Source organism: Oncorhynchus gorbuscha, linkage group LG15 (genome assembly GCF_021184085.1).
Source record: "Oncorhynchus gorbuscha isolate QuinsamMale2020 ecotype Even-year linkage group LG15, OgorEven_v1.0, whole genome shotgun sequence".
Classification (NCBI taxonomy): Eukaryota; Metazoa; Chordata; class Actinopteri; order Salmoniformes; family Salmonidae; genus Oncorhynchus; species Oncorhynchus gorbuscha.
In genome coordinates, this window is record NC_060187.1 from 41,144,982 (window position 1) to 41,157,232 (window position 12,251).

The 12,251-nt window shown below is 43.4% G+C and overlaps 1 protein-coding gene across 4 annotated transcripts in view; it reads right to left on the reverse strand.

Moving 5' to 3' along the window:
- Positions 1–11,900, reverse strand: part of LOC123997136 (tropomyosin alpha-4 chain) — a 24,747-nt gene extending 12,847 nt beyond the window's left edge. The window contains exons 1-2 of one of the 4 annotated variants that reach the window (XM_046301218.1): positions 11,549–11,900; positions 7,325–7,450 (exon numbers count right to left, since the gene is read on the reverse strand). In XM_046301218.1, coding sequence (XP_046157174.1) covers positions 7,325–7,450; positions 11,549–11,662 — 240 coding nt within the window. In that variant the 5' untranslated portion in view covers positions 11,663–11,900. Of the gene's footprint in view, positions 1–3,300; positions 3,788–7,324; positions 7,451–11,548 lie in introns of those variants that run through there. The other 3 variants (XM_046301217.1, XM_046301221.1, XM_046301220.1) reach the window with 3 other exon arrangements.
- Positions 11,901–12,251: the final 351 nt, after the last annotated feature.

Sequence of the window (12,251 nt, forward strand, 5' to 3'; positions counted from 1 at the left end):
TAGTATCTCATGTGAGCAGCACTGCAATTCTGTATTGTTAACTGCTTAAGTGCACCAGTGTAAAAGGCCCTTAGTTTGCCTCTAAAATGTACTCTATACCCATTTGAAGAGACACAAGTTTGATAAGGTTACAGACTCTCTCAATGGACTCCATGTACATTTCAGGGGACCCCATATAGAATATCCGTGTTCTGAGTATTGATCAACGCTGGGAACAGAATAAGAAGTAGGCAAACGATAATTAACTAAATAAAAAAAGGTGAGTAAACGCTATTTCACAACAACAACAGAAAAAGTGCGTAAACGGCGTAAAAGTTCACGTGCGTTTACCCGCCACTGCATCCCTGATCCACTCCCTCAAATACTGTACTTCGAAGGCTCATGGGAGTGCCCCGTGGAACTTCAATTAATGCCAAAATGCACGACCGTTGAAGTTAAATTAGGAAAGTCGTGATATTCCCATAGAGAAAGTCCAAAGAGAAAAAAGAATCCAGTGGAACAAGGAAGTAATTCTTTCCATGGCATGCAATTCATCCTGGTGCTATTAGGGGCAGGAAACCACTAGCCAATTACCAGACAGGCCAGTCAACAGATCTAGGCCTATTTGGCATTCACTGCAGGCTGCTGTATGTTTACGTGGCTGTCAAAAGCATACGGATCTAAGCAAACAAATGTAATTTAAAGCTTGGTGAGAGGGACAGACAACAAGACTCGTATAAGAAGGGATTAGTTGGGGGGTATTTCAAAGGAAAAAAAGTATCGGTGAGAGATACTTTCAGCAACAGCGGCCATCTTCAAATAGCAACTGGGTTGTCTTGACCCTTCGCATCATCAGGATGTGTCTGTATCATAGAGCCCAAGCCTGGGAGAAATGTCCAGCATCTGCTTATCTTCCTGCTGATCTGGGCTGAAGCACAGGAAGTGTCGGAGTGGAGCTGGCAGACAGGCAGTATCCTGGGCATGTTCCTCAGGGGCAGGGAGTAGAGAAGCTGCGTCTCTAACCACTGATATTGGGTCAGATACTGTTTCATCCCTCTAATGGTTAAGACTAGGACTGGGGGTAGGGTAATCTGATCCTAGATCTGTGGTTTGGCACAAAAAGGTCTATATCAAGCCAGAGGTATTCCCTCCAGGAAGAGGCTTGGCTCGGCTGGGAATGGAGTTAGCAGAGCCTGGGCTATATCTACTCACTGGCCACACACTGGTTGAATCAACGTCGTTTCCACATTATTTCAAAGAAATTACGTTTAACCAACGTGGAATAGATGTGAATTGGTGTCTGTGCCCAGTGGGTGGCAACCATCCTTCTCATCGACATGAATGGAAAATAGATCTTACCTCAATCTCTAAACTAAACTGTGAGAACTGTTGACCTGAATATCCAGAAGAATGTAAACGGTACACACTTTGCTCCTCACACGTTCCTTAATTGAATCTTTCAATGGTGATTCAACAAAAGCTGAGGGTGTTGTGTGAAGTCAAGTAACGCCTTGAAAGACAAGAATACCACTTCACACCAAATTAACGTCAAGGAATTTGTTTGATGCCAAAAGAGTCTCCCCGCTTTAACTATTCAAAAGACGATTCATTACCTCAAAGGCACACCAATGTTCCCTCTTTTGTGCACCATGTTGCAATGAAAGGGTTTGTTGTGCCAAGAAATCATCCTGCTCTGCGCCAATTACTCACACATGGGCCCATACTCCCACAAGGTTGCTACACAAGTGCTCAGTCAACCACTTCAAGTCTTTTCATCCTTGAACACAGACAAATAGCTTGAGTTTAAGAGGTACGTGTTCTTATGCTTTGAAGCTGAGACGACTGAAATGATGTTAAGACAGTCTGTGTCTCAGTAAACTGTGAATGAATGGCAGATCTCAATCGCAACCAGTTTGGGGGCTTGGGGTTAATTCAAGGGATGCAACATATAACATTTTGAGCGACCTGACCAAATTCACATAGAACTATGAGCTATAGATCTGTCATTCTCATTGAAAGCAAGTCTAGGAAGCGGTGCGCTCCTTCTTGGATTCCCATTCTTATGTTTCGTTTGTGCGTGTATTACTTTCGGTTTTGTACACCAGCTTCTAAAACAGCTGAAAATACAATATTTTTTGGGTTATTGAAAAGATATGTCAAAGCGTTTGGTACAATGATAATAAGTCAGTATTCTGTCATCAGTGAGCTTTGAGGTTCTCTCTTCTTTGTTTATCACCATATATCAGTGAAAGCTGCCTCCCCACAAGGCCTATAGCTGACAACAACTCCCAAGATGCCAGTGGTCTGGGACATTGACATCCTGGGATTCTCATGGAGGACAATTCCATCCATTTCACATCTCTCTTTCTTTGCTCCCTGCAATAGATTCCTCTGAAATGAAGGGGAAACCCTTCCTTTAGCCAGATCCTCTCATTACCTCTGCTGCCTTTCCAGGAAAGACCTGAGCTTTCTCTCTCTAATTCTCTCATCCGGGCCTCCTACAAGTATGCAAATGGTAGCCTCCATACGCTCTCTACATACATAATCAAGTATTTTACCATACACAACATGTCAAGACGGCCTCCCATTCTACTGAGCAGTAACTCCACAACTCTCTCTCCCTTTCTCGCACCCATTATTTCGCCAATCTCTCTCTACCTCCCTCATTCACTCTCTCTCAGTCAAAATCTAATATCGCATAATGCAACAAGCCATTTAATACTTTTATTGGAAATATCATCATATTAGGTTTGATGATTCAGATCCCCTTAGGCACATTTAAAAAGGAACCGTGTGAGAAATACTTTTGAAACCATCCAGCTAAGTTTGAACTGGCCCTCCAGAAGTACCCTGGTTTACCTATAGGCTACTAACACTTAGTAGCATTGCACTTATACAAACCAAAATTAGGCCTTATTAAGATGTAATACTAATGAAGTAGCCTACTTACGGCTTACTCCCTTTATAACTAAAAGTACACGTGACAATGTCCAAAACGAGAAGAAGATCATATATTCATGCTATGAAATATGTCAAAAGAGGACTGTCTAAGACAAAGATGGATGATTCCTACTTTTATAACACCTCTGAGAATGATTATCCTGTTTTTTGGGGGGGGACCAACGCCATGCATTGTATGTCTTCATCACTACCGGCAGATCAATTAATTCACGTGGCTTTACCACACTATCACTGAACGGAACACTGTTCTGTCGTAGTGAACATGGCAGACTTGGTCAGGGGGGGGGGGGGGGCAGGTAAAAGACGTTTCCAAAGGGAATAGACAGAGAGAGGGAAAAGAGAAGTATTCTATTGTCTCACTTTCTCCCGAAGTTCTCGTTCCCCATCCAGTTCTCGCTGTAAAACCTGGGTCCGGTCTTCTGCGTCGTCGGCTTGCTGTTGCAAACACTGGATCTTTCTCTTCACAGCTTCCAAAGAATTCAAACCTGCCATTGTCGTACTATTTGGTTAAAAATAAAACTTTTGGTATAGAAAAAGAAAATATTGTGGTCAAAGCTGCTTTAGTCTATTCGAAACAGGATATAGGCTACAAATAGTATTCAAAGTCTTTGGAATGGACCCGAAAGAGCCGAATAGAAATCTCAAGTGGAAAAATTAAAGTTGTATAAACCAAAGCAGTAGGCTATCCAGGTGTTTCCCGAAATGTTTCTTTAGTTCAGCTTCAGCCTACGAATGGCTTCACAAAAGTATTCAAATATCTAATTTGGAATGTAATATGGATGAACGCATTAGCGAAGCGCAGCGTTCCAGTTTTGAAAGGCAGATAAAATGGCAGGAGTGATGAGGAAAGTTAATGTGCACTCCTCCAACCCAGAGAAGTGTGATTCCGATGAGGTCACGGTTCCAGGGTAGGCAGGGCGTGCCGGTCCTGGTTGCGTGATGCTTGAGGGGGGTGTAGACGAAGGGAACTTTCAATGAAAATTCAAATGAACAGCTTAAATGATGAGACATCAACACAGTGCATAGCCTATAAAGCCGTATGTAAGTCAACAGTTGTTCAACGAATGTTCTTCAAATTCAGGGCTTCAGTTCAGTAACAAAAGAACAAGGAGTCACGTTACAGGGGAAATCCAGTACAGCAAACATGAGGCTAAATGTAACACTTTTAACTGCCTAAAAAATACCTCCCCTCTCTGACAGGGAAAAGATCCTTGACCTTAAAGAGATTAAACTGAACACTTAATTCTTATGATGCTATATAGTATATGTTACAGTGTACCCAAAAAAATCCAGGTTTTATCAACAGTTGTCCAGATCAAAGTCCAAAGTGATTTTTTAGCCTATACTCAAATCCAATTGAATTGGTCACATATACATGGTGAGCAGATGTTAATGTGAGTGTAGCAAAATGCTTGTGCTTCTAGTTCTGAGAGTGCAGTAATATCCAACAAGTAATCTAACATTCCACAACAACTACCTAATACACACAAATCTAAAAGGATGGAATAAGAATATGTACATATAAATATATGGATGAGCGATGACCGAGTGCCATAGGCAAGATGCAATAGATGGTACAGTATATATGTATGAGATGAGTAATGTAAGATATGTAAACATTATTCAAGTGGAATTATTTAAAGCGACCAGTGATCCATTTATTAAAGTGGCCAATTAATTGAGTCTGTATATAGGCAGCAGCCTCTCTGTGCTAGTGATGGCTGTTTAACAGTCTGATGGCCTTGAGATAAAAGTTGTTTTTCAGTCTCTCGATCCCAGCTTTGATGCACCTGCACTGACCTCGCCTTCTGGATGGTAGCGGGGTAAACAGGCAGTGGCTCGGGTGGTTGTTGTCCTTGATTATCTTTTGACCTTCCTGTGACATCGGGTGCTGTAGGTGTCCTGGAGGGCAGGTAGCTCGCCCCCGGTGATGCGTTGTGCAGACTGCACCTTGCGGTTGAGGAGGAAGCAGTTGCTGTACCAGGCGGTGATACAGCCCGACAGGATGCCTTCAATTGTGCATCTGTAAAGGTTTGTGAGGGTATTAGGTGACAAGCCACATTTCTTCAGCCTCCTGAGGTTGAAGAGGCGCTGTTGCGCCTTCTTCACCACACTATCTGTGTGGGTGGACCATTTCAGTTTGTCCATAATGTGTACACCGAGGAACTTAAAACTTTCCACCTTCTTCACTACTGTCCCCTCGATGTGGATGGGGGGATGCCACCTCTGCTGTTTCCTGAAGTCCACGATCATTTCCTTTGTTTTGTTGACGTTGCGTGAGAGGTTGTTTTCCTGACAACACGCTACTGTATGTTGTGGTGTGTTGGTGTAGTTCTGGAGATGCCTATTTGTATTGGCTACTGTAACTTTATTGTTAAATATCTCATATGTGTGTGGGTGCCAATACACAAAGCAATACTTATGATTCAGTTGTCTGTATATACTCCAACCAGCAGATAGAATAAGCAGGTTTTGATTTATGGTGTCTTGAGTGAGTGTCTGTTGTGGAAATGTGGTCGATACAGCTCCAGCTCTGTAAATGCCAGTGTGATTTGCCCACTAGAAAAGCTTGGAGCATTGATTTCATTAGACACAGGACTGTGTGGGCCTTTCTGTTTGCTTTAGCTGCATTCCTGACATTCTGGGACTGCTACTCAGCTATTGGAGCCTGCTCTCCCCTGCTGCTCCACAGCCCTTATCAGTAACAGGCCTGCAATGAACTACCACCAGCCCCCTATTCACTACAGCCCACTCCCTCATAATGTAGCATGCCCCAAAGACACAGACCTACACTCTTAGAAAAAGTGTTCCAACAGGGTTCTTCGGCTGTCCCATAGGAGAACCCTTTTTGGTTCCACGTAGAACCATTTTGGGATCCAGTTAGAACCTTTTTCGGTTCCATATAGAAATCTCTGTGGAAAGGGTTCTACATGGAACCCAAAATGGTTCTACCTGGAACCCAAAGGGGTTCTTTAAATGGTTCTCCTATGGAGACAGCCGAGGAACCCCTTTTAGGCTCTTGATAGCACCTATTTTTCTAAGAGTGTAAGACATACCACACGCTTCAGGTTGGAGTTCCCCCTAGGCACTGATCTAGGATCAGCTTCCCCCTCCCCAAAATCCTGATGATAATCATTATGTTGGTTAGCTTATATTGTTTATTGTATAAATATTTATGGTAATATGTTCTGTCTGTCTGCTTGCAGATCCCAGGCACCAGGCCTGCTGTGTTTGGTGTGAGTGATAATATCTGAGGACGAACGCAGGATAACATAATTTAGCCACAGGCAAAACAGACAGTGTCGTCCTATCTGACAGCTGCTTGTGTCAAAATCTTCTGATGAAAATCTGTACATTTTGTATAATTGAATGGCTATTGATTAAAATGAGATTGTGGCTAAGTATGACAAATACACCCTTAATTCTATATGACACTTTGAAATGAAGCCTAAGCCTGTAAGTACAGCTGGACAGTGCAGTACAGAGAAGGTGTAGGGATACCCCCTTTACAGCAGCTGACCAGCCATGCAATAATCACTATGCAGGGTTTATCAGCATTACTGTCTGTTAACCAGTGCTACTGTGTTTAGGTGGAGTGTATATGGGGTGTTAGTGACCTCATCTTTCAGGACTGGGTGCACAGGAATGTGAACACACTATCTGATCTCCTCCCCAGCAGATAGGCCTGATCAAAGCACACTCACAGCTGGCACTGGCACTGGGGCAACTGGCCAGCTATAGAACTAGAATATGTAGAATGGATATTCCCATTCAAAATAATGATCTGTGCTGGTACAACAGTGGCCAAATTTAGTTTTTGGTGTTAAGGCCTCTTAAGGGTCACACAAGTTGCACAGGAATGTGGATCTCCCTTCCGCCTACCGATCGCTCACTATGCTGTTGACATTGGTCTCCACTCGATTCACAAGTACTCTCGGTAGGCAAACGCTATTGGTGTATTCGAGCCCTTGGTGATAGTGAAGGGACTGGGTGAAGGCTCAGTCCCAACAGGTGGGAGCCATTCCACTAATGCTCAATACTGTAACAATTATCTAACTAAATAATAAAGCCTTGGTAATAGGGACTGTTCATAACAGAGAACCTGTGTTATAGTTGGACTATTACATTACATTACCGTTCCCCAAATAAGCAACATTAGCCCGCTATTCTTAGCCGTTATTCTTAGTTTCTACATTTTCTAAACAAACCTAAACATTTGACAGGAACTAGGGGGCCTGTGGCTTGGTTAATGAGGGTATTGGCTCAGGTATGCCTCAAACATACTTAACCCATACCTCCAACCTCCTCCTAGTCCCCTCCCTCCAATCACTACCCAGTGGGCGTGTTATAGGGGCTCTACCCAGAGGCTTTGGTGCCTACTCACGTCTGCGGCGGTCTTCTCAGACTGTTCCAGTTTCTCCTGGGCATCTTTGAGGGCCTCAGAGTATTTGTCCAACTCATCTTCAGTCCCCTTCAAATTCTTCTGCAGGCTCAGCAGCTCGTCTTCCAGCTAGAGCAGGACAGGTGTTTGTTAGTTAAAAGTACACACAGTTAACTCACCCCCACCCCTCTTTCTCTCTCCCTCCCTCTCCCTCTCCCTCCGTCTCTCGCTCGCTCTCCCTCTCCCCCCCTCTCCTCTCTCTCTCTCTCTCTCTCTCTCTCTCTCACACACACACACACACACACACACACACACACACACACACACACACACACACACACACACACACACACACACACACACACACACACACACACACACACACACACACACACACACACACACACACACACACACACACACACACACACACACACACACACACACGTTAGCTCTCTCTCACACACACACACACTCGTTAGCTCTCTCTCACACACACAGTGTCTTTTCTTCTTTCAGTATTATAATAACATATTTTACTCTTCGTAAATTACAGCCCAATCAAAGTTAAACAAGAAAGTATCTTGAAGAATTCTTCAAATTCCTCCAGGCTTTTATGGTTTGAGGTCAACTCAAGGTTTTTAGTATCAAGCTTCCTTTATGTCTTATCGTTCTTGTGTGTGCTCTTTTATGAATGAATAAAATCCATTTAAGTGGTTGAATTGGAAAGATTTTTCACTTTCTATAAGAAAATATTTTGGTATGGGCGGGAGTGTGTATGCTTTACACAGCATTGTGTCTCAGCTACACATCTAGCTACATCAAATTCCCCAGAGCCGCAAATAAAAGGGTGTGTGTTTTCATTTACCAGGGCTCCCGAGTGGCGCGGCGATCTAAGGCACTGCATCTCACTGCTAGAGGTGTCACTACAGACACTCTGGTTTGAATCCAGGCTGTATCACAACCGGCTGTGATTGGGAGTCCTATAGGGTGGTGCACTATTGGCCCAGCATAGGCCGTCATTGTAAATAACAATTTGTTCTTAACTGACTTGCCAAGTTAAATAAAGGTTCAATTTAATAAATGACTTCGTTAGATGTTTGTGTTCAGTGAACTTTACAGGACCAATCCATCTTGTTATTCAGGGACCTATTTAGCAGACACCCGCATGGGTGCCATTATTACACCCCTCTATCATGGGATGGGAAAATGTTACAGAGGAAAATGAATGCCTTTAAAATTATAACAATTCTGCTGATGGATTGATCATCTGCTCAAAGTAACAGTGATGAGATGATAAGTCTATAAAGTGCATGATGACTTCCTTCGGGGTGTTGAAAGCGGAGTTTATTTTTAGTCAGTAATAACAAGAGCGTTGGCATGCACAGCCTCCTGATAATCCCACTGGATTCCAGACAGCCTATCTCTCCTCTGTCTAAAAATACAGCTGCTATCCAGGTGGAGACACCTGTCAGGCATTTGGATGGACGACCATACAGATGCCCTTGGTCTACCAGTGGACCCCAGCCAGAGCCCCATCACAAAGCTCTATTCTCAGTGTGAATAGGCTCTGGCACCTGGGTCTCAGTGGCTGTAGAGGTTGGGATTGCTGGACCAAATATCTTGATTTTGGGGCGAGCCTTGCTGAAAACAGACCGTCAATCAAGACATATCCCAGTAATGCTGCATTCAGCCCCTATTTGCCCTTTTTCAGTTGGCATCACTTTAGTCCAAGCATGGGGGGGGGGGGGGGTGTAGTACTCAGATCACCATGAATCAAATCAAATGTTATTGTCACATGCGTCGTAAACAACAGGTGTAGACTAACAGTGAAATGCTTACTTACGGCCCTTCCCAACAATGCTGAATATAATACAAATAATAATAGAAATACAAATCTTTATATGATGTGCTGAATTCTGTTGGATGCAAACTAAAGCTAAACTGATGGGTTATATAGGCAGCAGCTGATGTACAGTTGAATTCGGCAGTTTACATACATCTTAGCCAAATACATTTAATCCTAGTAAAAATTCTCTGTCTTAGGTCAGTTAGGATCACCACTTTATTTTAAGAATGTGAAACATCAGAATAATAGTAAGGTGAATGCACCAATTTGTAAGTCGCTCTGGATAAGAGCGTCTGCTAAATGACTTAAATGTAAATGTAAATGTAATAGTAGAGAGAATGATTTACTTCAGCTTTTATTTATTTCATCACATTCCCAGTCGGTCAGAAGTTTACATACACTCAATTAGTATTTGGTAGCATTGCCTTAAAATTGTTAATCCCTCGGTCAAACGTTTCGGGTAGCCTTCCACAAGCTTCCAAACAATAAGTTGGGTGAATTTTGGCCCATTCCTGCTGACAGAGCTGGTGTAACTGACTCAGGTTTGTAGGCTTCCTTGCTCACATACGCTTTTTCATTTCTGCTCATACATTTTCTATGGGATTCAGTTCAGGGCTTTGTGATGGCCACTCCAATACCTTGACTTTGTTGTCCTTAAGCCATTTTGCCACAACTTTGGAATTGTGCTCGGGGTCATTGTCCATTTGGAAGACCCATTTGTGACGAAGCTTTAACTTCCTGACTGATGTCTTGAGATGTTGCTTCAATATATCCACGGAATTTTCCACCTCATGATGCCATCTATTTTGTGAAGTGCACCAGTCCCTCCTGCAGCAAAGCACCCCCACAACATGATGCTGACACCCCCGTGCTTCACGTTTGGGATGGTGTTCTTTGGCCTGCAAGCCTCCCCATTTTTCCTCCAAACGTAACGATGGTCACTATGGCCAAACAGTTATATTTTTGTTTCATCAGACCAGAGGACATTTCTCCAAAAATATGATCTTTGTTCCCATGTGCAGTTGCAAACCGTAGTCTGGCGTTTTTATGGCGGTTTTGGAGCAGTGGCTTCTTCCTTGCTGAGCAATATAGGACTTGTTTTACTGTGGATATAGATACTTTTGTACCTGTTTCCTCCAGCATCTTCACAAGGTCCTTTGCTGTTCTTCTGGGATTGATTTGCACTTTTTGCACCAAAGTACGTTCACCTCTAGGAGACAGAATGTGTCTCCTTCCTGAGTTTTCTGGACTTTTCCAAGCTGTTTAAAGGCACAGTCAAATTAGTGTATGTAAACTTCTGACCCACTGGAATTGTGATACAGTGAAATTTATGTTAAATAATCTGTCTGTAAACAATTGTTGGAAGAATTACTTGTGTCACGCACAAAGTAAATGTCCTAACCAACTTGCCAAAACTATAGTTTGTTAACATGAAATTTGTGGAGTGGTTGAAAAACAAGTTTTAATGACTCCAACCTAAGTGTATGTAAACTTCCGACTTCAACTGTAGCTCTGTTTTATTCCTCTTGTCAAGTCCAAGTGGTAATGTGTGTGGTCCATTGAAGGAGATGTCATCCTGTCCTCTTTCCCTCCCAAGGTTGCTGTGGGCTGTTGGGAAGGAACTTGCCTCAGAGGTCAGCGTCCTCAGGTTTCATAGCGTCCACGAGTCGTTTGTTGATTTATGCCGACATTCACACTTTCAAACCAGGCTTTGCTCTGTCAGCTCAAACCATTGTAGGCATACTGTACACTCTCACTCCATGAAGCATCATCTTCAATATGCTTTCATTTTGCTTCATAAAATTGGATTATTTCATCCATTTTCATCAACTTTGACTCACTTGGTCTTACCTCTTCTTTTAAAATTCACTAACAATAAATTGCTAACAATGTCAATCTTTGATTTAGGTCCATACTTTAATCAAACATAATGCCTGGGATTAATTCAATAAACTGTGTGATGTGTTTACGCCTCATTTCCTCAGAAATATGTCTGGTATGGAATAAATGCTGAGGTTGGCTTACAGAGTCTGGGCAGTATGAGACATAACATCAGAGCCTGTACATGGCTTGAGTTTGAGCATCATCATCATCCAACTCCGTACAACATAAAAGGGTTTTTCGGCTGTCCCCGTAGGAGAACCCTTTGCAGAACCCCTTTGGTTCCAGGTAGAACCCTTTCGGCTTCCGTGTAAAACCCTTTTTTACATGAAACCCAAAAGAGTTCTACCTGGAACTAAAAATGGGGTCTCATATGAGGACAGGCACAGAACCTTTCGGAACCCTTTTTTTTCTAAGAGTGTGCAATTTGACTGTGTCTAGTGTATGGTCCATAGATCCATCAGCATGTGTCCTTCTCTCCATCATTCTGAACTCACCTGTTTGCACTTGTCCTCCGCTGCCTTCTTATCGGTCTCGGCCTGCTCTGCGCGGTCGATGGCGTTCTCCTTGTCCAGCTTCAGCATCTGCATCTTCTTCTTGATGGCCTCCATGGTGCTTGGTTAGAGTGTGCTCACTGAGATGAGAAATGCAGCTGAGAAAGTTGAGATGTCACCCCTGTAGTGTGAGACAGAGTCTGTCCTGTTCAGTACTGGAGCAACCTCCACTGGAACCTGCGTCCACAAGAGTCAGAGGGATAGAGAGACAAACAGAGGTAGAAACGAGGGAGAGCGAGGGAGTGAGAGAGAGCGAGGGAGCACGCGCAGCACAGAGGGATGCAGACTCAAGCCTAGGGCTGCCGTCAATACTTTAAACGCCCAACTAAACCTGAGTGTAATCTCCAATGACCCCCCTCTCCTCTCCTCTCCTCCATCCCTCCCACCCTGCACTCACCACACTGTCCCGCTCACCTCACCAGACACCCCCCCCCACTCCACCCAATCAAAACACTCATACAAGGCCTTTCTAAAGAATGTCTTGGCCCGCTGTACACACTCACTCACACAGCAGCCCTCAGCCAATCTCCTTATTTGGGTTGCTATGTTTTCACTGAAAAAAAAGACCGATCAGACAGGAGAGAGAAACACAAGGCCCATTTCCACATTTAACCTTGTGGATGGAAGTGTTGACATACAGTACAAG